The 26,279-nt window shown below is 48.0% G+C and overlaps 2 protein-coding genes and 1 long non-coding RNA gene across 3 annotated transcripts in view; 2 read left to right on the top strand and 1 right to left on the bottom strand.

Annotated features, from left to right (window-relative positions):
* LOC132457513 (E3 ubiquitin-protein ligase TRIM21-like) overlaps positions 1–7,754 on the top strand; it is a 133,093-nt gene extending 125,339 nt beyond the window's left edge. The window contains exons 5-6 of the mRNA XM_060051766.1: positions 7,406–7,507; positions 7,646–7,754. Of these exons, the coding sequence (XP_059907749.1) occupies positions 7,406–7,507; positions 7,646–7,656 (113 nt within the window). The 3' untranslated portion in view covers positions 7,657–7,754. The remainder of the gene's footprint in view (positions 1–7,405; positions 7,508–7,645) is intronic.
* LOC132457510 (uncharacterized) lies at positions 106–5,336 on the top strand. Its single transcript, XM_060051759.1, has 9 exons — positions 106–817; positions 939–1,378; positions 1,450–1,774; positions 1,898–2,699; positions 2,810–3,019; positions 3,113–3,423; positions 3,522–3,781; positions 3,875–4,126; positions 4,220–5,336. Exons 1-9 carry the CDS (start codon positions 377–379, stop codon positions 4,752–4,754), a joined length of 3,576 nt encoding a protein of 1,191 aa, XP_059907742.1. The 5' UTR covers positions 106–376; the 3' UTR covers positions 4,755–5,336.
* A 9,402-nt stretch (positions 7,755–17,156) lies between the features above and the next one.
* Positions 17,157–17,854, bottom strand: LOC132457506 (uncharacterized). The gene is made up of 2 exons (XR_009525693.1): positions 17,770–17,854; positions 17,157–17,489 (listed from the first exon to the last, which is right to left on the bottom strand). It is a non-coding gene; the product is annotated as an uncharacterized LOC132457506 (long non-coding RNA).
* Between the last annotated feature and the right edge of the window lie 8,425 nt (positions 17,855–26,279).

The raw sequence follows: 26,279 nt of genomic DNA, 5'->3' as shown, positions 1-26,279 counted from the left end.
GAGGTGACGGACGAGGAGCTGGTCCAGATGGTCACTGACGTAGAAATGGGTAACTGGCACCACACCGGACGTGTCCCACTGTAACATTGGCCTTGGATATCTATTCTTGAGTCAGTATGTTTGCATTAACTGTAACTTTTTCGTTTGCTGGTCGCTAAAGCTGATGCCTGAAGGACAAAGGTAGGTTATTCAGGTGATGTAGCCGTCTTTGTTGGTGGTAGATGCGCCGTCCTCACTCACGTGGTGGTAATGTGGATTTGATTAAACTCGCCTTGTAACTAACAGTCGCCTTGTAGCACACCTCTTAACGGTCGCCTTGTAGCACACCTCTTAACAGTCACCTTGTAGCACTAAACCATTTTATCTAATCAACGGCATGCTGCACGTCATGAATGCTCAGACTCACTTAGTCTCGCTTGCCTGTGTGTCGCCCCGTCACTCTCATTGTGCTGATGCCATTTGGTTGTGCGTGACCGTGTCTGAAGCTGGCGTACAGGTCCTTCAGGCCCTCCCGCTCCCGCTGGAGACGCCTCCGACTCCACCTCCCCCGGCACCGTCCTCCACCCCATCCCCACCACCACCACCACCACCACCACCACCACCACCACCACCACAGGTTGCGGCTGCTCCACCGACGGTCGGGCTTCCTGCTCGGGCTCCGGCGCAGACCAGGGTGGAGCCTCGTGGCGTCTCCGTGGAGGAGACGCCGTGCGGGGAGGCCACCCTGGCGCCGGAGCCGAAGAAGAAGACGAGGAAGACGACGACGACGACGGGTGACGTGGAGCAGCCGGCAACGCCCGCTCCTGCTCGGGCTGAGGTACAGACACACGCCCGTCGTACTCACAGACACACGACTCGGTGGAGACGACCGTCGTACGCAGCAGCGACTCGGCCTCCTCACGGTGTGTTTGTTTGTGTTGTCTTCATCCTCCTCACAGACCCGGTTGCCTGAGGGCTGGCGGACAGCCCTCACCGGGGAAGAGCAGGAGTGGATCGGCCGGGCGCTGTTCCAGCAGACCAGCGGGGGGTCCCTCAAGCTCACCACGGACCTCAAGCTGTGGTGGGACCCCCCCCAGCCCCGGCTGAACTACTCTCAGCCACCCGCCTCGGCGGCTACCTTCTTCGCGTGTCGGTTGTTCCTCTGGGCGCCCCTGCACATGTGGGGTCCCCGGCCGACATGCTGCCAGAAGCATCTCACCAAGTGTGGGATGTACAAGACCATCCGGAAGGTCTTGGACATCGACGGCTGGTACTTGATGGCCACCGAGTACCTGGAGTGCCGTCGGTGTCGGAGGAAGGTAGCCGCCTGGTCGCAGGAGGTCGTGAGGCAGCTGGGAGAGGGGCATCGCGCCCTCTTCCCGGCGTTCCTCACCTACAAGTAAGTAGCTGTCTGAAAACTGTCGGTGTGTCTGCGTCCGGCTCTTCTGTAACACGTGCGCTCCCCTGTAGGCTTGCCTGCGACCGGCGGGTCATCATCCAGCTGCGTGAGCGTACTCGGGGGAACAGCGCCACGCAGCTGCAGAAAAAACTCTGTGAGGCACACACAGAGGCCTGGATGCGGCGGTCCATACACTACCTCAGCGTCATGGAGCCCTTCACGTCGACGGGTGTCGTGCGCCAGTGCACCCCACCGCCGAAACCATCGCCAGACGTGCCGCAGTACGGCTGGCTGTTGGTGGTGTACTGCCACGACATCCTGTCTCGCCTGGAGGACGTGAAGGCCCGGGTCACCTCAGTCTTCGGATCCATCCTAAAGATGGATTCGACCAAGAAGGTGAATGTGGTGTCGGAGCACGAGCGTTACTCTCTTGCGACGTGCGTGCAGCCTTATTGACTTGTGTGTTTGTGTGTGTGTGTGTGTGTGTGTGTCTGTGTCTGTCGCCTCGCCTTCAAACAGGTGACCCGGAAGCTCGCCGGTGCCGCCGCCCATACCGCAGCCTGGGCGACCAACGTGGGCAACGAGCACGGGCAGGTGCTAATGTCCGTGCTCACGGCCACCGAGGGGGGTGGCCTGTTGCCCATGGCTGCGGGGTTAATGCGGCGGTACCGGGACGCTGGGGTAGCGCAGCCTCGCGTCCTCTATGTCGACCGGGACTGCTGTTCGTCCCACGGGGGGTCCAAGGCAGCTGCTGCGTTCCAGGAGTGGGACAAGCTGGTGGTCCGGTTGGACATTTGGCACCTGATGCGACGCTACGCATCAGGTGTCACGACCGAGAGCCACCAGCTCTACAAGCCCTTCCTGCAGCAGCTGTCTGCCAGTATCTTCCTGTGGGACCCAGAGGACACAGCCCGGTTGCTCAACGCCAAGAGGAGGACGCTAGAGGCGCAGGGGATGACCTTCTCGTCCGACGCCGGAGTGTGGAGGCACGTCAGCCGCAGGGAGATGGCTCTCCATTGCCGTCGCCGCACGCGTGGAGCTGCGGCGACCGAGCGGCTGATCGATGACCTCCTGCAAACCTTCGGCGGTGCCAACGGGCGAGACACCATGGGGATTCCCCTGCTGGACCGACACCGCATCCAGGCAATCCGTGCGGAGCAGCGACGGCACCTCGAGTGCATCCAGGACCCGCCGGGCGTGGAGCTGTATACGGAGACAGGCAGGCTGACCAAGGGGGGGATCAGCCTGCCGACGTACCGTTGTGCGCGCGGCTCCACGTCCCTGGAGTCGTTCCATCTCCACCTCAACCGCTTCATTCCAGGTAAACCACGGGTTTCACCGTCGTGTCCATCTTTCACTGCCGCCTCCCTCGTTGTCGTTCACGTTGTGCGCGCTGACTAAACCGCTAAACGCGTCTGTGTTCCTCCTCAGGAGAAAGTGCCAACCCGTGGCACTTCCAGGCTTTTCTCCTGGAGGGGTTGGTGAGATGGAACGAGGACAGGGCGGCGTCCGCGGCCCAGGAGGGTCGTCCGCTGCTCCGCACCTACAGTGGCCCCCTGCAGCACTCCCTTGACCAGCTCAGCCAACGGGTGCTTGGCTTGAGTTTGGTCAGGGACTACACCAAGCCCGGGGAGTACGCGGGTAAGAACGTTTGAGCCGCCGTCACCACGCTTACACGTGTCCGCGCCGAGCGATGTTTGTAACGGATTGAGTGACGATGCCGTTGTGCTTCAGGGGAACTCATCGGCATCGAGTACCTGTACTCCCAGACGGGCAGAGTGCTGCAGGACGTCAGCTTGGACCCTGACGTTCCGGACGCGGGTCCACCGCCTACCGAGGAGGACGACGAGCTCGCCGAAGGCCGGCAGGAGTTGGAGGACCTCACACTCCACGTGCCTGGCGAGTTCACCGCTCCTCGGACGGACCCGCGGTCAGGGCAACCGGCTGACGCACCCGCGCCCGAGCCATCCCGTCCGACCGATCCCCCCGAGCACGCGCACCGCTCCCCCGGCCGGTCCTCACCAGAGCCTCAGCAGGCCGCTGAGGTGAGTGCGACAGCGGTGCGACTCACTGGCTCGATCAAACGCAGCGCTCTGTGGCGTCCGTCTGACTTGTTGTTTTCCGTATCCGCTTGTGTTCGCAGGACTACCGAGGACCAGACGACCAGCCGGGGTACCTGGCCGTGGTCCGCTTGGCCACGGCCTTAGTGGGGCTGCGCCACGAACAGGCCCTGTCCGAGGGGAGGGTAGACGAGCTCATCGGGCTCTACGAGGCCCTGTACCCGTACGACAGGGCCCGAGTAGTTTACCCTCCCCGCTACACGGACGGGGCCGCTCGGGGGGGTCGATTCATGGCAGCGAAGCCAGGCCGCACCAGTATCCCTGGTGTGGAGAGCCTGCGACGGTGAGGAGGCTAAGCTTTGGTCGTACATTTCCCCGACGTACACGCGAGCCGCTTTACGTAACGTCTGTCGTTGTTTTTGTCCCTCGTCCGCAGCTGCCTGGTCGGACAGACCTCTGGACCCGCCAGCAGTCCCAGCGCAAGCCGGCTGGTAGAAGCAGTGTGCGTCCAGCTCTGCAACCTGTACCCCACGGGCACCCGTGTGCAAGGCGGCGCCCAGGGTACACGGTGGGACAGCGCACTGCTTCGTTACCGCCACATCCGGGAGCTTGTGCTGGGACACCAGAGGTTGATGGCTCGGGCGCCCGTTCAGCTCTTTGAGCTGAACGCTAGGACCCTCTCGCTGTGGTGCGTTCGATGCTTTGGGCAGTGACACGCTTGAACTACACGCTCTCGATGGTGTTACTGTAACTAAAACACTATGTCGCCACCCGCTCTCAGGTTTACCCGGACGCAGCGAGAGAAGGAGAGGGCTGTGCTGACTCCAGGCGTTGCAGCAGACGGAGGACGACCACCGGCGGCGGCCGCGGCGACAGCGCCGGGCCCGGCATCAGCGGCGGTGGATCGTCCGGCGGCAGCAGCAACGGCGACGTCGGCGGTGCCTCAAGGCCGGGCGACGACAGCGGCAGCGAGGGGGGCGGCGGCGGCGGCCCCGGCAGCGGCAGCACCGGTGCCCGCTCTGCAGGCGCCAGTGGTGCACAGACGGCTACTGGCGCCACGACCGCCTGCCCCCTCAGCTGCTTACCTGGCCTTCCCGCCGACGGCTGCTGCCGCAGCTGCAACTGGACCTTTAAGAGCAGCACAGCCTCTCCTTGTGGACCTCTCACTGCCCCGGCAGAGTGTGTGGGTGGTGCTCCCCCCCCCCCCCCCCCCCCTGCTCCCCGTCCCCCCCCCCCCTCCTGACGCTCCCTCGGACATTGCCAGCTCCACACGTCCTCCCTCCGCCGCTGGCCGCCGCACAGCACGCCGGCCCTGAGCTGCCTGTCGCCCTCAAAACAGTTGAAGGGAGGAGGCTGACCGCCAAGCGACGGGCTGAGGCACCTCCAGGCACGACCCTCTGTCACCGGGCCGGCGTGCCACAGGTGCAGTAAATGCGGCCAGCCGAGGCGGAGGGAGACCGGACACTCCCGCTACGGCAGAGAATTCTTCTGTTCTGTCGTAGCGGGTAAGAGTGTGGAGGACTGGCTGAGGGAGAAGAAGGAGCGGGACCAGGGAGCCCCGCACTGATGCACACTCTTGCCGGGGATGGTGTTGTATATAGTTCTCTTTTGTATATAGTTGTTTTTATGTTGTGTATATAGTTATTTTGCAGTGTTAGTGTATATAGTTATTTTGCAGTGTTAGTGTATATAGTTGTTTAGTGTGTGTATAGTTCTGTTTTGTTGGTTAATTACTAAGTGCATACACACACTGCCATATTTATTCATATGGCATATAACATAGCATATAACATATAACATAGCATATAACATATAACATAGCATATAACTTTGCGGAGGACGGTTCACGACTCATTAATTCCTGATAATGGACACCTCGTCGGGCATTATCCCTTACATATATATATATACACACACCGGTATATATACTGTATATGAATGAATAATAAAATAAGTTTTCTCTTTCGACAGTACATGCTTGTCCCTTGTTTGTTTTTCTTCTTTAGCAAAAAGTCCACAAGAATAATAATTAATGTTTTATTTCAATAAAGTCATAACACTGACAGCAAATGGATTATAAATACATACATAAAGCAATAAGTTGACAATAAATGATGTTCTTTTAATATAATACTCACAAGAATAATAATAAATGGTTTGTTTTGAAAGCAATAAGTTGACAATAACAAATGGCATTATTTTAATATAAAAATCACAAGAATAACAAATGGTTTGTTTAATTCAATGAAAGCAAGTAATTGGTTTGACGGGGGTTCGATCCGACGCTTTGGGCTTCTCCATCGTCGTCGTCGCTGATTGGTGGGTCGTCAAAAAACCTTTCTTTATCGGCCGCGAGGGGGCGGGCTTTTTCGTCTTTTTCTGCAGGATCAACACAGGAATGCGGGGTATCAAAACAGAGAGGAATGCGAGGGGTCCTATCCTTGCGCTGTCCAGCGATGCTCTCTGTTTCTCAGCCAATCGGCAGCCGCAAATCTTCCCCTCGACTTTCGCCCGCCCAATCAGCAACCCCGCATCGAGGGATGCCCCGACCAATCTGCAACCCGCATCAACTCGAGGAAAACCGCTTCAGCACGAAAATCTTAAGAACCTTCCAAGTGTGAATCAGCCATTGAAAACGAGAGCTGGTAAATCGTGAAAAATGCATTAAAATGTGAGAGGACGACACGGTTATATGCTATAGACCCTAGTGTGTATGTGGTATAAAGGCTGGGACGAATTTCGAATTATAAATATGTTAAAATTAATGTTGAAATTACGGAGAGTCGCGCCCCATTGAAACGGATGAAGCCTTCCAACCTTTCAAACCATCTGTTATCTTTCCTGTAAGCATCCATGAACATAAGTCACTTTAAGGGAGTAAACTGTAATGCTTGTTTAATGCAATGCTCGTTTAATGCTGTGTCGTGTCATTTGTTGTCATTGTAGATGTCTTTTGTAAATTTAAAGATGACGCTGTCGCATGAGTTGGCCCTGCGGGCCTCCGATGAGGCGGCGGCCTTCACCGCCGCCATGGGGCCACGTGGGCCCCAGGCTACCGCCAGGGCCAAGAAGCCGGGGGAGGTGGAGAAGGAGGACCGAGCCCGCGTCGTCTCCGGGGGCGGTGACCCTGGGAACCCCATGCTGGTGCTGGGCTGCCACAGCATCCAGCTGGGCAAGTACCAGGGTCAAACGTTCAGATGGCTTCTGGAAAACGACGCGGGCTACGCCTGTCACGTGGTTGCCAGTCACCAGCGGGAGCGGGAGACGAGTGCCTCGGACAGCCCGCTCATGGCCAACAAGGACAGCCTCGCCCGCTACTCCTGCACCCACCCCGCTATTGCGGAGCACCTATAGTTCCGCCGGGCGCAGGAGGAGGCCCGGGCTCGTGCCACTCTGTCCGGGCGGGGGGGCGAGGCGCTTGTTGGCTTCGGGCTGTTCAAGGAGGACACCCTGAAGGACCTGTACGACTCCAAGGACAAGGAGCGTCAGACGTAAGTCATATTGTAGTGAAGGGCAGTGGAGACGGTGCTGTGACATGTTTACATGCGTGTTGATCTTCGATCATTGTCTTGCAGCTACGTCAAGTGGCTACGGCGGAAGACACCGCAGCCTGGGAGCTCCATGGACGCCATAAAATACATCTCGGGCCGAGACAAGGAGCGGTCGGCGGAGGCGGCTGCTACACACCCTCCGCCCGCCAGCAGCAGCACCAGCAGCGGCCCCAGCACCTCCACTAGCAAGGCCGCTGCTTCCACCGTGCTGCCGCCCCGTAAGCCGACCGCTCCCAATTTCTCGGCCCTTGTGCGCGGGCGTCCGATGGGCCCAGGGGAGCTGCAGGCCCAGATCAGGAAACTGATGACCCCACCAGCACGGCCTGCAGTTCCAGGTAGATAGCTCTTTCTTTCTCTTTCACACAACAGAGCTCGAGTGTATACGATTTACTAACCGTTGCCCCACCCCCCCATAGCGGTGTCTTCCGTCAGAGACCAGCGCCCCTCGGTTCCGCCGCCCCCCACCACAGAGGTGACGGACGAGGAGCTGGTCCGGATGGTCACTGACGCTGAAATGGGTAACTGGCACCACACCGGACGTGTCGCACTGTAACATTTGCCTTGGACCTAACCCTAACCCTAACTGTAACTTTTTAATTTGCCTTGGACCTAACCCTAACCCTAACTGTAACTTTTTAATTTGCTGGTCGCTAAAGCTGATGCCTGAAGGACAAAGGTAGGTTTATCAGGTGATGTAGCCGTCTTTGTAGGTGGTAGACGCGCTGTCCTCACTCACGTGTTGGTAATGTGGATTTGATTAAACTCCCAATGTAGCACACCTCGCCTTGTAGCACACCTCTTAACAGTCGCCTTGTAGCACACCTCTTAACAGTCGCCATGTAGCACACCTCTTAACAGTCGCCTTGTAGCACACCTCTTAACAGTCGCCTTGTAGCACTAAACCATTTTATCTAACCAATGGCATGCTGCACGTCATGAATGCTCAGACTCACTTAGTCTCGCTTGCCTGTGTGTCGCCCCGTCACTATCATTGTGCTGATTCCATTTGGTTGTGCGTGACCGTGTCTGAAGCTGCCGTACGGGTCCTTCAGGCCCTCCCGCTCCCGCTAGTGACGCCTCTGACTCCACCTCCCCCGGCACCGTCCTCCACCCCATCCCCATCCCCACCACCACCACCACAGGTTGCGGCTGCTCCGCCGACGGTCAGGCTTCCAGCTCGGGCTCCGGCGCAGACCAGGGTGGAGCCTCGTGGCGTCTCCATGGAGGAGATGCCGTGCGGGGAGGCCACCCTGGCACCGGAGCCCAAGAAGAAGAGGAGGAAGACGACGACAGGCGACGCGGAGCAGCCGGCAACGCCCACTCCTGCTCGGGCTGAGGTACAGACACACGCCCGTTGTACTCATCGACACACGACTCTGCGAAGACGACCGTCAGACTGCGTGTAGCAGCGACTCGGCCTCCTCACGGTGTTTGTCTGTGTTGTCTTCATCCTCCTCCATCCTCCCTGGTGCGGCTTGTTGTGGTGAAGCTTGGGGAGCTGAGGCCCACTTGCTCGATGGTGACTTGGTTGGATCTACCCCGCTCAACCCCCAAGCGCTCTCCATTGGCCCCTCCCCCACCTTCTCCAGGACCAGTTGCCGCTGGATTTCTGGCTTCTTCCCCATCCACACCTGCCATCCATCCGGTCTACTACTCCTGCATGTCATGCAGTGCACTGGAGAAGAGAGTGGAAGGGTTGGAGTTATTAGTAAGTCATCTGCAGGCCACGGTGTCCCTACAGCTTGATAGCAGCACTGGAACAGCACAGGCCACCTCTTCAGCCACCCCCAGCCCTGGAAACACACACAGCCATGACACGGAGACCCCGCCCACACCAAGGTCACTGAGCACACAGCCCGAACCCGCCGTACCCTTTTCTATGCAATTGTTCTTGCAAGAGGACCTCCACAGTTTGTTCTATGACCAACACATGTCACCCACATCCACAGACGCATTTAATGCATACTTAACTGATCCAATTGGCTAACTTGTGTTCCATTGTTGATATATTCCATTGTTGTTACGTTAATATATTCTATTGTTGATATGTTTAAATGTTCCAATGTTACAGCATTAATAAATAAATGCTTTATTGTTGACCGTCTTATTTAGTGATGAAGTGACATTTTTAATTAGGAATAATTATGGCCAAATCAATCTCAACACATATTATATATAGAATATACATAAAACCCTGTAGATGTTGGTGTGTTTGTGACAATGTTTTGATTTTGACAAATTATAAATACTTGTAGTTTATTTATAATTTGTTTATAGTTCAGTTTATTTGTTTGCTAAAGAATTAGTCTCAGCATTGAACATGTGTTGATTTGTAAGTTGGATTTTTTGTCAGTATCACCATTGAACATTAACACCAGTTAATTTCGGATTACAAATGCATTGTTACCGAGATTTGTACAGAGTAAAATATTACCTTTTTTTGTAATGCCTTACATTGCCGCAAAAAGTAATAAATTACAGTAATCACATTACTTTTGCAAGGCGTTACTCCCAACACTGCTCATGAGTAGATCTTGATGGAACTTTACTTGACTGCTTTAAAGGTTGATGAATGTCCCTGCTGTCAGAGTCATGAGGTGATGAAGACTGTGGCACCTGTCCTTCATTCAATTTATGTTAGCAAGGCATCGAGTGTCTTTGGGGTTTACCTAATTGGTCCCCTTCCCACTACCGCAAAGGGCAAAAGGTAGCTCTTATGCATGGCTGATGTATGTATAACCACATTTAAAGATAGTCATTGCAAAAGATTTGGTCTAAAGGAAAACTAGGGATGGAATGTCTGACAGGGATGGAATGTCTATTAACGATTATTACTACATTTATAGCATGCATTTTATGTTGCAGATTTATTCTGACAGCAACAGACCTTTTTACTAAGTGGGTTATGGCAAAACCCCTGTGCACCAAAACAGCCGTTGAGGTGTCCAGAAATATTGGAAACATTCTCCTCGACTTCGGTCTTGTTGACAGAATTATAACAGACCAAGGAAGGGAATTTGTGAACGTATATAATTGTAATTTATATAATTTACTTATGTGTTCATAGCACTGGTAGATAGTAGGTATTGTGGCAACCCAGCCCTTGCCAATCAACTTGATGCAGAGCACCTGAGGGCCAGTGAGAGAGCAGACCTTAGGCCCCGTTTACACAAAGGGAAAACACAGACATTTCCACGCGGTTTGGCCTCTCATTTACACGAAAACGGCATTTTTATCACAGAAGACGATCATTTCTAAAAACTCCGGCCAAAGTGGGGATTTCTGAAAACGCCGGTTATGTGTTGTCGTGTCAACGGGGAGAAACAGGGTTTTAGGTTCTGAAGCGTCACATTATGCGCCAGGAAATGCTTATCGTCATATGAGCCCCCTATGTTTACAGTTTGTTTGTTACAGGAAGACGCTCGCATTATTCGTTGTTGTTGATTCTGAGGATTCTGATTGGCTTGCATGGCTTTATCCTTCTCCCTACACTGCCGCTGTCACGTTAAAAGTGTACCGGGGGCGAAAATTGTACCGGCCAACATCATAAATTGTCCGTTGCCAGGCAACGGACAATTTATGATGTTCATAGTCCATCATAGTCCAGCTAGCTTGTGTTAATTTAATTTCCTTAATTAAATTTAGAGGATAGATAGATAGATAGATAGATGGACAGATGGATGGATGGATAGATGGATAGATGGATAGATAGATGAGCAGGCATTTACTAACTGGTAAATGTTTTTTATTATTATTATTCACGTTATCCCCATAACATTTAGCTATTACTGTGTAGGGAAATAGATAAATACAATGCAATACAATACAAATATAAAGTTAGGAACGCTAATAAATGTTATTTGTAAAATAAGTGTTATCCGTCTTGTCGCACTCAATGAACGAGTTCGCGAATGTTCAAGAACCTTCCACGTCATTCGACGCGATCGTCTGTTGCCAGGCAGGTTTGGAATGGATTAGTATGGATGACGTAGGCCGGTACAATTTTAACGTGACACCGCCCATAGGTTTGGCATAGTTATAATGGCGCTCGACGGCGTATGCATGCGTTTTGATGTAAACTACAACTTTTTTGAAAACTGTTATTTTGGAAAACGAAGGGGGGGAAATATTAGTTTCTATAAATACCCTGCTACGTATGAACGTGGCCTGAAACAGCATGCTCGAAGGCGTATTCAGGGCTCTCTTGGCTTGGGTGTGAGGAGAGACCAACCGTTGTGGCTGTGGTGGTACCAGGCAGTGGATCCCGCCAATTATCTTTTTGTTATTTTAAGTAAAAGATCCTTGTTTTGTATTATTAAAAGGGTCTTTGTGGCTTAAGAACTAAAGAGAATCGTGTGCTGTTTGAGGAGGCGGTCCAGTCCCCGAGCCGGGTTGCCACAGTATGTGTTAATGAATGAATAAGGGGGGTATACCACAAACAAACCTCGCTGAACATACCCAGGCTTTCTTGGGAAAACCTGGCTCGACAGAGCCGCAACTCGCAATCAGAGTTAAATGGTACCACAACGCTCACTTTAGATTCAATTAGCTGAACCAGGTTTTCCACTTTAGGTTCAATGCGCGTTCACATAAAAGGGGCGTTTCTCGCATCATTTGACTCACCCTTATGCAAAATAAATCGCGCGAGAGCGGTGTATTTCATCCAAGGCGAGCAGTGTATTATTATGAACTCCTACAAGGAATTCAAAAATCAAATCACAGCCAAGGGGAACACGGTTGCCCATAATATGGCTATGTGAAATAAGTGGCTGCTTCTGCCATGAATCCCCCCCCCCCCAAGTAGCGTATGGCAAAACCTGTTACTTTATGCAACTAATTGCTGACTCAAAAGGGGAAAGCAATGAGCCCCGGCTTAAGCCCGGTTCTCTCCGCGGTTACCTATTGATCTCTGGCCTCTCCAACTGAATCACGCGCTATTGCCCGTCAAGTGGGCGTGGCCTATGTGAAGTGGGCGTGGCCTATGTGACGTATTAGCCTCGGCTTCCTCACCTGTCTGAGGTGCTGCCTTCTGTGGATGGAGTAGCTATTGCAGCCTTCAGTAAGGTCCTGCTCCCCTTGTGGCTATGTACAGTATTTACGGCTTATATGTTCGGTCCTGCTTCCTAATGGCTATGTGGGGGCAGTTTATGTGCTTAAAATACAAACATATTAAAGATTTATATCAAAGCGAGATTGGTAAAGTTATAATGGAGTTACGACAATCTAAGGCCAAGGATTATTTTGGATAGGATTCTTAAATTATTAAACACAGTTCTGTTGTTCAAATGCCAGTGACTCATGTTGTCAACTGCTCCATCAGAAGTAATGAATTTCCTGAGCCCTGGAAAAAGGCAATTAGAACTTCCATCAGAGGGTTAGCGAGGAATGTTGAGCTGAAAGCCTGGGTTAGCTGTACCACGAAAGTCAATCTCTTTAAGCGTCGCTGTATCACCATGGTGACTTATGCTCGCAACCAAACCTGGTCGGGAGCAGCTTTTCAGCTTAGTCTACCCGGAGATCGGCTACTTAAATCGGTGTGCGCAGCTTCCTAGCCCCTCCTCCGACAATAGTGTCACCATTTTTGGTTGTTCCCGTGGACCTCTGCGCACTATTCGTACAGGCGTCTCTCTGGAGACAGAACCGATCCCCTGGCATTGTCTGACGATAATCTTTAGAGATACAGATTCTCATCAGAGGGTATTGGTTATTTGATCGTCCTTGTTGGACCGTATGTAGGTAATGCTACACAAAGAAGCCGTGCACTTACTGTTGCGCAGTGTGTCTGTGTTTCAAGTTCAAAGGTGGCCCTTACATAACCACTATGTCAGTGACACAATTAGGCCTAGGCATTTTTTATTCTCCTAATTCATATTATAGCTGTGAGAATTGTTAAGAAAAATCTCCTCCATAGTCGCCCTGGAGTCACAGGCCGACGCAAAAATCTAGGGAAACCTAGACATTCTTTCCAAAGATTAAACATTTAGAAGATACGTGACACTTTGCTTTGATACTTATATAACTCTGATTGGAGATTGATTGTCGGCGGCTCCTCCAAAATAATGTTTGTACCTTCAACTAAAAATGACACAATTAATTTACACTTAATCATTTCACATTTGATTAGCAAGACAATTATTTATGTCCATTGTCAATACATGAATACATGCTCATTTCAAATGCCTTGGATGTCGAGGCAGTGGGGTCAGAGGACATCCCCCCTTCCAGTCCTACCATCATCGGCCGACCTTTGTTATTATTTGGCGAGAGCCAGCTCCTCCGAAGTGGTGAAGGGCGGTGGAGAAGTACCCCTCCCAGTCGTATTAATTTGGGTTTTCTTTTTATTTGCTACAGGTAATCAACATGAGATTAAAGGTTGGAGCCTAGGCCATTGCAAATCATAGGCTAGATTCACCTGAAATTATTCAAATGGATGCTTACAATTTACCACATTGAATAATATTTATATTTATTTTTGACTTGGCCCCATGTTCGTAGGAGCATGCTGGCACCACATCTATGGGGGTAAATGGCATGATGATAGGTACATGATATTCTTTAGACAATATGCAGAATCTTTTCACTTACGAATTAACACGGTCGGCTATATTTTGCCAGCACCCTAGCCATATTATGGGCAACGGTGTTCCCCTTGGCTGTGATTTGAACTTTGAATTCCTCGTAGGAGTTCATAATAATACACTGCTCGCCTTGGGTGAAATACACCGCTCTCGCTCGATACATTTTTCATAAGGGCGAGTCAAATGACGCGATAAACGCCCCTTTTGTGTGAACGCGCATTGAACCTAAAGTGGAAAACCTGGTTCAACTAATTGAATCTAAAGTTAGCGTCGTGGTACCATTTAACTCTGATTGCGAGTTGCGTCTCTGTCAAGCCAGGCTTTCCCAAGGAAGCCTGGGTATGTTCAGCGAGGTTCGGGGTATACCCCCCAGGTCTCAAATTTTTTGCCAATTTCTATGTTACCTGCACTCTCAAAAGTTTTTGAGAAAACTGTTGCTAAACAACTTGTTGATTACTTATAAAAAATAAACATCTAGATGAGGGGAATGTAGTGGTGGCCATCCCTGCTTGGACACCCCTGCCTTAGCCCATAAGGCGAAACCTAGACGTCATAACCTACAATGCATGAAATAGAACGATTGTAGGCGTAGCTGTCTAGTTTCCCACCTGCTGTACCCTCCAAATACTGAAAGAATAGCGTGGAGGATTGGGCTGCGATATGCACCGCCTTATATACACGGTGCCGTGGGAAATGTGGGCGGTGCCCACGTTGATTGGTGCAGTTGAAATGTTCAGTGCGCGCGAGCACGCGCACAGGACAAGCCCATATGGCGAAGCTGAGACGGCTACGCCTACAATCGTAGAACTAGAGTTATAATATCATAACTATCGTTCGATCCTGTTCCCATGTGGCTATGTGGAGGTAATGCAACTCGTGTGTTCGATCTTGCTCCCATGTGGCTATGTGGGGGTCATGCAGCTTGTGTGTTCGATCCTGCTTCCTAGTGGCTATGTGGGGGTGATGCAGCTTGTGTGTTTGATCCTGCTTCCTAGTGGCTATGTGTGGGCAGCTTTTGTGCTTAAAATACGTAACAGGCTAAACATAGCCTTTTTAAGCGTATTGTCCGGCACAATCAGAGCTTTTTAAACATTCTTCTATCAATGGCTATGAAGCATCAGCTGATAGCATACAACCAACACGATCCCAGTGTTGTGAGACCTGTGTTGCAGGCCACACATCTACAGTAGATGTTGCTGTGCTAAGAGAAGAGATCCAGAAAGCACTACAAGATCAATTCCCAACTGATATGCATATCCAAATAGCCAACAATGAGGTGTACATTGGCATAAAGTATGCAGTTGGAATGGTTCTGACTAATGGTTCAACAGGTGGTCTCACCGATTTTAGAGTTAATCCAAATAGTTGTTGTGAAGGGCACACTTCCATTCATTGTGAAAAGCTTGATTGCTTGGTCGGTTGAACATCTCAGGAGCTTTATCCTTGAGAAAACAAGCACTGTGAAAGTGCTAGAGCCTTCAGAGCTGTCTGACATGTTCCCATTAACACCTTATGTGCTTGGTGGAAAAGGCATTGTAACCCTGAAACGATACATGTGTTCCATAGCTAGTATATCCTTTTAACTCACTCTGTCAATGTATTTTGGTATGTAACTATGAAGCAAAAGGGAGGGAATCGTATCTGACACGCGTGGAGAAAAATACCATCGAGCTACTTCAAGGGTCTGACTGATTCTGAGCTCAAATCAGACTCCCGCTCTGGTTAGTATCAAGTAGGCGTGGCCTATGTGAAGTGGGCGTGGCCTGCGGGCGTATTGGCTCCGCCCTCCTCACTTGTCTAAAGGTGCTGTCATCTGTGGCTGGAGTAGTTATTGCAGCTTGCGTGTTCGATTCGATCCTCCTTCCTAGTGGCTATGTCAATAGTATCCAGCTGCAGCCCCGGAGAACCTATTGTTAAAGGGGACCTATTATGATTTTTCGACTTTTATGACCTATAAACGTTGTTATAATGATTGATAGTCATGTTTAACCATACTAAAGTGTCAAATAATGACACACATGCATTTCGACGTATTCCCTGCTGACAGTCTGGGGTGGCTGTGCAGAGCGCTAAACACTCGGATCAACTTTTGCGATTCACTTGTTCACATTTCCGGGAAACATCTACGTAGACGTACTCCTGCCGCGCCCCCATATGCCTGGTCAAATGTGCCCGCACGCGCTCCAAGTCCGCACTTTTCACTTCACAGTGTAGCTTTGCACGTTTGTGGAACAATGCCTTCTCCTCCCATAAAATGTTTTTTTGGTTGTGAGGCAAGGCAAGGCAACTTTATTTATATAGCACTTTTCATACACAAGGCAGACTCAAAGTGCTTCACATATAAACATTGTCATACAATAAAATAAAATAGATAAGTAAAAGAAAACATATGCAAGAAATTAGTAAAATAGAAAGTGCAATGTATTTAAGAGAAGTTAGTTAAAGTTAAAGTTAAGTTAAAAAGGCTTTTTAGTAAGTAAAGTGCAATGTATTTAAGATCAGATCAACAGTCTCTCTGGAACCCAAGTCGGGACTACAACCCGACCTAAAGGAACTTGGTCCTTTCTCTGGAACTCCAATCCATATTATAGGACTCTAACCCTTATACAAACAAACTCAGGACTCTAACCCTTATACAAATACAAACTCAGGACTCTAACCCTTAACAATATTCTAGGACTCTAACCCAGCTTCTAGGACTCTAGCCCAGACCAAAGGCCTTATTCAACTTATTCTAGGACTCTAACCCAGCTTCTAGGACTCTAGCCCAGACCAAAGGCCTTATTCAACAAATTCTAGGACTCTAACCCAGCTTTTAGGACTCTAGCCCAGACCAAAAGGACAAACAAACTCAGGACTCTAACCCTTATACAACCTTTCTCTCTGGTATCAGATCATGTATTTTTCTGGTAAAAATAGAAAATAAAGGGAAAGTTAAAAAGGCATTTTTGTAAAATAAAGGTACAGTATTTAAGATTTAGCAGAAAGCTAAAGCAAACATAAAAGTCTTCAATCTTGTTTTAAAGGTGCTCAGAGTTGGGGCAAGTCTTAAATCCTCAGGGAGTTTATTCCAGCTATTTGTTGCATACTAACTAAATCCTGCTTTCCCATGTTTCGTGTTTACTCTGGGGATAATTAACAGATTGGTCTCAGAAGATCTTAGTGTTCTAGAGGGCTTATGTAGTGGAAGCATATCAGTTAAATATTTTGGGCCTAAACCATGTTTAGGCCCAAAAGGGATTTAGAGGTTAGCAACATGATTTTAAAATCAATTCTTTGACCTACAGGAAGCCAATGTAACGATTTAAGAATTGGTGTAATATGTTCAAATTTTTTGGTCTTTGTTAAAACTCTAGCAGCAGCATTCTGAACAAGCTGAAGCTTCCTTAGGCTGCATCCGAATACTCGTACTTGCATACTATATAGTATGCATTTTGTAGTATGCGAAAAATCTGTAGTACGGAAGTCGTTTCCGAATGCATACCACCGCCAAAGTGAACCACGGACCACACTACGCTATCCCACAATGCAACCGGAGTCTGGTAACAAACGAAGAAGAGATGGCTGACCCGACACCACCAACAGCGGCTTTGTGTGTGTGTGTGTGTGTGTGTGTGTGTGTGTGTGTGTGTGTGTGTGTGTGTGTGTGTGTGTGTGTGTGTGTGTGTGTGTGTGTGTGTGTGTGTGTGTGTGTGTGTGTGTGTGTGTGTGTGTGTGTGTGTGTGTGTGTGTGTGTGTGTGTGCACGTGCATGTGTGCGTGCGTGTTGTGTCACTCTCGTCTCACCAGGCCTCGGGCAGTAGCCTGGTATACTCGTGGGGAGACGTGGTTTCTGGGAAGTTGTTGATGATGGCCAGCCTGTGTTTCAGCAGCTCAGCTCCATGGTAGGTGAACAGGATATCCAGAGCTTGGACATTGCTCTCCTGCAGAGTCGCGAGCACAAATTGTGTTCAATGTATATTAATCAAAACACCCATCAATGACGGCTTATCGAGAACAATTGAACGCGTTCAAATAACATCTGTATGACATTAAAAAAAGGCCATGAATAATGCATACACATGGATAGAGTACATGGATAGATATATACATTAATATATATTTCAGTACAGATTGAAAGGAAAAGAGCCAAGGCAGATCAAGGGAGATTCCGATTGGACGTAAGAATAACAAACACACACACAAACAAACATGGCGGTTTACCCTGGCGGAGGTCAGGGCGGATGCGATGATGTTCTGGCTGCGGAACGTCTTGAAGAACTCGGAGTCGTAGCGCTCTTCAGCCGCAGCTGTGTGTGTGTGTGTGTGTGTGTGTGTTCGTGTTCAATAAAAAAGGAAAAATTAACTTCAATCGTCTTTTTCACGGAGTAACAAATAACTGTAAATGTATTATTATTATTCCAAAAAAATGACTTACCAAATGTCCACATATATACAACATAACCTGCCGGTAAGTCGCTCTACGAGATGACCGACGACGACGCCTTCTAGCAGAGATATCCATTTCATGAGCCATTCGCGTAGAAAGAGACATTTTTTTATTTAATAGCAACGATAACAAGACGGAAAACAGGTCAATTTTACCGCCATCTGGGGGGAGATACGTCATCTCCAAACATCCGGTGGAGTTTCGGCGGCGTTCGGAGGCGTTCTACGCATGTCTGTAGACCGTACTACACAGTCAAGTGTAGTATGGTCAAGTAGTAGACGCTAGACAGAAATAGTATGTACTAGGTATTCGGATGCAGCCTCAGAGTTTGTTTTGGGAGACCTGTAAGGAGACCATTGCAGTAATCAAGCTTACTAGTGATAAAGGCATGTACAAGTTTTTGTAAGTCTTCGGTGGACATGAGCCCTCTAAGTCTTGCTACATTTTTAAGGTGATAATATGCAGATTTTGTAACTGATTTGATGTGACTTTCGAAATGTAAATCAGAATCCATGATAACCCCTAGATTTCTGGCTTTGATTGATGTTTTCAGGGACAGAGAGCGAAGGTGTTGGGTTACTTTAAGCCTTTCCGTTTTAGCACCAAATACAATTATCTCTGTTTTATCCTCATTTAGCTGAAGGAAATTTCGGCACATCCAGTCTTTCACTTGCTCAATGCACTGGCACAGCAGATCTATGGGCCGATAGTCATTTGGTGATAGCGATACATAGATTTGCGTGTCATCAGCATAGCAATGATGGTCAATATTGTTATTATGCATGATTTGCCCTAGTGGGAGCATGTAGATGTTGAATAAAGAGGGTCCTAAGATTGAACCTTGTGGGACTCCACACATCACGTTGGTTGATTCTGATACAAAGTCGCCAATGGAAACAAAGTAGTTCCTATTTTGTAGGTAGGATCTGAACCAATTTAAGACTGTGCCTGAAAGCCCCACCCAGTTTTCTAACCTGTCCAAAAGTATTGTATGGTCTACAGTGTCGAATGCAGCACTGAGGGAAACTTATTTAATTTATTTCGTTTTCCGAAAGACCCAAGTACCAGGCAAAAGTGGGTAGATCTGCTGATTCCCGGCCTACAACTGAATAACCTGCGGGTTTGTCAACAGCACTTCCTACCGGAATCTTTCACAAACCTAGGCCAATGCATGGTTGGATTAGTAACTAAGCTGGTGCTCACTGATGGCTCTGTTCCAACAATCCTCGGCCGTGTTGAAGAGTCAGAAGCTCAAGTTGTAAGTAACATTTTATCAACTGTCCGACTTGTGTTTATTATGTGTCATTATTCGGATAAAAGTGTCCGTGGATAGACTACATATAGACTACAAGTAGCTACATTTGTTTGCTGTGCACCGTGATTATGCACTCCTCAATGCAGTGATTTTTTTAACCGTGTTTTTACCAAATAAATAAAATAGACAGGAGTGTTGTGGTCCGTCTCAGTATGTGACTTACCCCCAAATGTGTCACCAGCATGCATGCATGCATGCTAATTACAAGCTATTCAGTGTATGTAGTATGCTAATTGAACACATTGGAGCTGATAGAGGAGAGTAATTCCAGCCTCCAAAGACTTAACCTGCATGCATGTGTGCATGCAAAATACTAATTGTCATCAAACTTGCTTATTGAGCCTAATTATTGACTAACCTGGTTCAATAAAGGCTAAATAAAAAATAAAAATGTTGCAGAGTGTGTAAGGACCAAAGGGTTTTTAAAAGCAAACACACCATGTTTGACAACTAAAGTATTGTCTTTTTAATAGAGTACATCACAGCAGAGCCTGACCGGTGTAACACGCAGAGACACGGGATGTCAAACAGACCCTCCATATACACTGTCCAGTGCAACACAGACAGTGTGCAATGTGAGATCTGTTGGCACAGAAATGCTGTTTCCGTCCTCAAAATCTGTGACAACAGTTGTCCCTTATTACACTGAAGCAACACGTGCCGGGTTCTTTTGGAAAAAGTCTGCAGAGTCAGGATCGCTTTAACTCACTTTTTTTAGCAAAGGTTTGGACTAGCATACTATGAAGTGTTACGTATTTTAAGTACATAAGCTGCTCCCACATAGCCATTAGGAAGCAGGATCGAACACACAAGCTGCATTACCCTCACATAGCCACTAGGAAGCAGGATCGAACACTTAAGCTGCAATAACTACTTTAGCCACAGATGGCGGAGCCATAACGTCACACCGGCCACGCCCACTACATAGGCCACGCCCACTTGGCGGTCTCTAGCGGGTGATTCGAAGTGAAGGACAGAGATCAATAGGTAGACGGCGGAGAGCCACCTTGAAGTAGATCACGGTATTTTCCTCTCCACGCGTTAGATACAATTCCCTCCCTTAGGGCCCTTACATAGTCGACGCAACGCTACGCTTACGCGTCCAAAAGGCTACGCGACGCGACGCTTCGGCCGCCATTAACGTCGAAGCGTAGCAAAACGCGTCCTCCAAATTGTTGATACGCGACGCGCCGATCCATGCAATACCAAGCGTAGTCGGTGGGGGCGATACTGCAAATATTGTACATTATTACTACTATAGGTTATATTTACAGAAGAATATATGAGAGGATGCGGGAACGTTATAAGAATGACTTGACGTCTCTTTTACTAATTATCTGTGCCAATTTATGCGAACCCTTCCACAGGGTCAAAGTGCTATTTTGATGCGCGACATCAAACAGCTGATGCGGGATTGTGAGACATTTTAATGATCTTCTTGTCACCCGATATTCGTTCTATTACTGGCCTTATTTGTTTTACTGTTAGCCTATTTGAATTAATTACGTAATGTTTTGTGTTCACGTTCAATTTGAAACATAAGTTCAGTAGCCTCTTTGAGTGAATGAAATTTGAAAGCGTGAGTGTGTAGTGAATGAAAAATGTGTGCGTGTATGGTGGGACTATTTTCTGTATTTGATAAATAAACCCCTTTTCTCTAATAATGTTGGCTACCATATAATTTCTGTGGACATTATGCGCTATAGCTTAAAGCCTTTGGCTATAGGCCTACACTTAAATAATTCATTCATCCGTCAAGGCAATAGCTCGTTGTATAAACATTTTATATGGATATGAATTAATGAGTTTGACGTAAACCAAATTAGGTAACTTGTGTAACATAACTAATGAATCAAAAGTCATGCTTCCAAGTGACCAATGTATATACATTTATTGGTCAGTGCGCATACCCAATCGTAGCACATTGTACTGGTGGGGAAACACGCCAGCATCTGACAAAAAATAATCTGCCAGCAGCTCCCTGACAAGGGCCGGTTTTGGTGCGAGTCGGGAAGATATCGGATGACTCGCGAAAGGAGATCATCAAATTTTGGTGCCGACATCCGAAAATACTGGAAATAATAATAATAATAATAATACATTTAATTTAGAGGCGCCTTTCAAGACACCCAAGGTCACCTTACAGAGCATATAGTCATCATTCAAAACTATGTAAAACAGACTAGGAATAAAAGGAAAACAGAGGTTAAACATGAATAATAATAATAATTAATAACACTCAAAGACGCCTCTCCTAGACGCCTCTCCTCGTCTCCTCGTCCATGCTTCGCATTGGAAGCACCAGAGAAACAAATTCCCCATCCTGATCTCGTGTGGTATTTAAAGGGCGCACATACCACCGCCTATCTCTGCGCTTCATCACTCTTCTTCCGTAGCCACTTTGATCGGAACGTCACCTCGAACGTCCCCCCGCGAAAACACCGGTGACTCTGCTGCCACCCATGGCTTGAGTGGTGTATTGCATGTCATGCATTGCCCGCGACGTTCGCGTATGCTGTGTAGACTATGAAAGGAAGCGCGACGCTCGCGTCACTCACGTCGTTTACGCGCGGCGCTCGCGTCGACTATGTAAGGGCCCTTAAGCTTCAAAGTTACCATTCCGAAACATGCCTACTTTAACAAATAAACTCAGTTAAGAGCAAACCCGGGATTGGACTATTTTCTCTGAAGAATGCTGCAAAGACGTTCGGAAGAAAGTCCAGAGAATCCCGGCGGGCGCAACGCTAAAACAACTTCAACAGGTGTTGGGAAAAATAACCTGCTGAGTACATCACATGTACATTATAAATATAGCTAACTCCTACCCTAGCCTGATGAGCACATCACATGGACACATGATAATATAGTCAACTCTTGCTCTAACCCAACAACACAAACATGATAATATATAGTCAGGTCAAGGCCGGAGCTGAAGGCCCCATCTCCCAGGCAGGCAGATGGTGGACACTCAGACAATGCACCAGTATCATCTCCAGAACGGGAGAGCCACATTAATTTATCACACAGGAGACATTTTGAGAGCTCTTCCCCGTTAGGAGGAACCAAGAGATACCTCTGCCCATACTAGGGGTCTGAGAGCCACATTAAATTATCACACACGAGACACTTCGGGGGGGCACTCCCCCGTTTTAATTTATCACACCAGAGACACGAGGAACTCTCCCCGTTACGAAGCTCTCTCAGGGCCTGGGAGCCAAAACACACAGAACCGCACACACCTCAAACGCACACACCTCATCGAGAGGAGGATACAGCATAAGACTGCACCACACAGGGACTCTTCACCTTCTTCTGAAGCAGACCTTCCACGGAGGCGAAGCTCCAGACGAACCATCAGCGCTGATTAGGGACTTAGACATATTCGATTTCTCACGCTTTATGACTCTGTATAACCGTTGCCACTTTACTTAATAAATCCAAGGTCCTCGTGCCGATAGACTTTATTACCTCTCCGTCTCATTTTATCTGGTCCAGTAGCTAGACAGACCGTTTTTCCCCTCACAGGCCACACACGTCTGAGGTAAGTAACCCATTGTCTTAAAGATTAGATCTGCAATAGGATTAGTTATAAGAACATTTAGGTGTAAGTTTGTTTTAGCCACCGTCCGGTCGTGCTGCTCCAGAGGCCTAGACCTCGACTTAAAAAGCATAGCAAAACGTGTAGATGAACGGTTGCAGAGAACTCTGAAGGCCCTCCCTCCCCCCTTCTTTCGTGCCCCAAGAAAACGTTAACGATCGTTCTTGGTACTGGTTGAGAGGTGAAGTCCTCCACTATCGGTCTCTGTAAAGATCGGGCCAAAATAGTATATTAACGAGAGTTATCTTTCACTTCTCCAATTCTTCTGACCTTTCCTGAGGCCGGCACGGTCTGTGTACATAAGCAGTAGCTCCATAGCGGACGATCGGAGTGGATACTATCTTATCTGCTGATCCGCTAATACCGCCCTAGACTGTATGCTTACATTTTACATTCAAGTCTGTTGGTATTTTGTTATTAAAGACGATGAATTATTAAGGCACCAGTACCCCCTGACCCCCTACGCTTGTAAAGTCCCCACCACCCCCCCTCCAGGCCCCCTACACCCGAGAACCCCACCTCTCCCCCTCCCTCCACACCCCCCTCGTAATCTACCCCTCTAACGCCTCCCTCCCTTTGAACCCCTTTCATCTCCCTCTTCAGATCCCGTCCAATACCCCCCTCCTCTCCCTCCGCACCCCCTTCGTGAATCTACTTTCAAACACTCTCTTCCCCCACTTTCCAACTTCCTACAGTCATAGCTCCGCTGGCCCCCTCTGCCTGAGACACGGCCCTCGCATCCCTCTTACCAGTACTCCCACCAAATAGGCCTCACCTCCATTACCACTGTTAATCAATCAATAGGGTTGTGATGAGGCCCATCCACCCCCCTCTTTCATTTTTGCATATTTTTTTATTCAGTTAATTTAATTACTCTCTCCCTTTCTCTGTAACTATAACCTACACATATTAACTAATTTCACCAGACTGAAACTCCTCTGTGCTGCTCTGGCCTCCCGCACGCACACACACACACACGCGCGCGCGCACACACGCACACACACACACACACACACACACACACACACACACACACACACACTCTCCCTCTCACAAACACCTCCCCAAACCCTCTCGTAATCTGTCCTTGTCCCCGTATAATTCTTTATGTTTTGGTATATGTTACATGTCTGTCGCACGTATCTGGGTTTTGTCGTGTTATGTGTTGTCTGTAAATGTATGTTTGCACTTACATTTAAAAAAAATGTGCAAAAAAACACTCTCTTCCCCTCACTTCCTTATTCATATTGCTGAAAGAAGAAGGCCACTCGCCTTTCTATTGTTAGTTAAATTGAAGTTATTTTCTTATTGTTCTTTCTTCCCCTTGCTCCCTCCCACCCCAAACACCTGGTCACGTGTTGGGACCAGAATGTAAATTTAGTATATTTGTTTGTGTATTTGTGTGTCTAGGTGCTGAAATACGGGGAGCCAGTCCCTTGTTAATATCGGCAGAACACGCAAGTATTTGTGTAGGTTGTAATCACTGTTTTTTGATTCACCAACATTAATAGTTTAAACGATCTGTAAATGTTTACATTTGTACAAAATTTCTTCTTTCTCTTCAGGCCTTGGCAACCCGAGCAGTGACAGACGCCCGGCATTCGTCATTTTAATTGTTTACATTACTACAAATATTCTCTTTTCTCTTCAGGAAGTGGAAACACAAGCACTGCAGGTTGCCCAACACTCATCATTTTACTTCTGTGCATTGATCTAAATATTCTCTCTCTATCTCTTCAGGAAATGGCAGTATGTGCAGTAACGAATGCCTAACACTCACAGACATAATGTTTTTCAAGGTTGCTGGGCCCTTCTGTCTGTTTTCATGCGTTTTGTGTATCAAGACATGAGTGCAATAGACATTGGTTGTGTCATGCACATTGATATTAGAGAACCAGGATGGTTTAAATAGACACGGGGTTCAACTGCTAAAATAATATGTTTAATTAATAAATGATGCACATGGTTTTAACCGGTGCACAAGGCGGGAGTTAGCTCAACTGCTGTAGTTCAATTACAATAACATTTGTTTCAACAGATAACTTCTGAATTTTCTTTAAGGTTCAGTTTTTGTTTTGTTTATAGAATATCACCATATATTTAATACCCAGATGTGCATAATTGCAGTAAGTTTGGATGACTCTTTATTCTACCTAGTTTAGACGGTTTTGATTGACCTATCTCAAAATTCACCAGGTGTCAGACGTAGGATTGTGGCACTCCTTGGGAGCCCCCGAGCCACACGTCAACTGCACCAGGTGTCAGACGTAGGATTGTGGCCCTCCTTGGGAGCCTCCGAGCCGCGCGTCAACCGACTAATCGTTCCTGCGGGTTCTGGAGTGGTGACGGTGGAGCTCATAGGGAGGCTCCGGGAGAGTTGGCAATCACGGGCTCACGCGGGGAGAAATCAAGTAAGTCAGGATTACAAGGTTGAATTAATGTATCGATTTGATGTTGACCAACAAAAACTAGATAATTATAATAATAAATACTGTTCAAGTAATGGTATAGTTAGGTCTGGGACCTGCATAGCTAAAAAAACGTTTGGAAATAGTCATGGACGTGTCCGGGACATGTTTTTTGAAGAAAGGTTTTACTTTACTTCACTTTGCTAAGACATATGCACGTTTGATGTGGTATGCAAAAGGTAGCGCAATAGGATGTTGTGCAGAGAATAAGGTGTATGCAGGTTTGATGTGGTATGCGATGTACATAGGAGTGAATCAAAGTGTGGACAACATCAAATGCGAGCAATAGGTAGAATAAATGAAGATTAGGTCATCCAATATACATAGTTAGTGTAGGACAATCGGTTAGTATGATGAAGGTAACTGTTATCATGAGATACGGTTAACACAGAAGTGATATTGAACATGCAAATTTTAACATTGTTATTTCCCTTTTACATCTTTTTGGTTATAGATAAGAAATGGATTAGCGATACATCTGCTGGGAAGGAAACCTATTTGCTCGGGTTCTCAATTTAGATTCAGAAGTAGTGGGCTCACCTTTCGAATGCCACTGCTGCTGCTGTAACGCTTTGATACAACGTCAGCGTTTCATAGTATGATATTTTTTTTATTCTGATAAGTTGCGACACATAGGTATACTGACTCATGTATCGTTTACGGTTTAGTGCATTTGAGAACAGTGTGGTCTCAAGACGGCTGCATAGACCCACCAATATCGACCTTTGGTTTTGTATACTGGTTTTCATTTCTCTTCACAATAGATTGGTTTATATACAGATGATTAAGGAAAGGAACTTCAACTTGGTTGCACTACGACGTTGTTAGGTTTGGTTGTCATTCAATGCGCATGGCTGAAGCAATGCGCAAGGAGAGATGCAGTGTGAAATTAAATCAAAGTAG

Source organism: Gadus macrocephalus, chromosome 5, assembly GCF_031168955.1.
Source record: "Gadus macrocephalus chromosome 5, ASM3116895v1".
NCBI classification, from domain to species: domain Eukaryota; kingdom Metazoa; phylum Chordata; class Actinopteri; order Gadiformes; family Gadidae; genus Gadus; species Gadus macrocephalus.
Note: the sequence above shows the minus strand (reverse complement) of the source record. Positions and strands in the feature narration are given on the sequence as shown.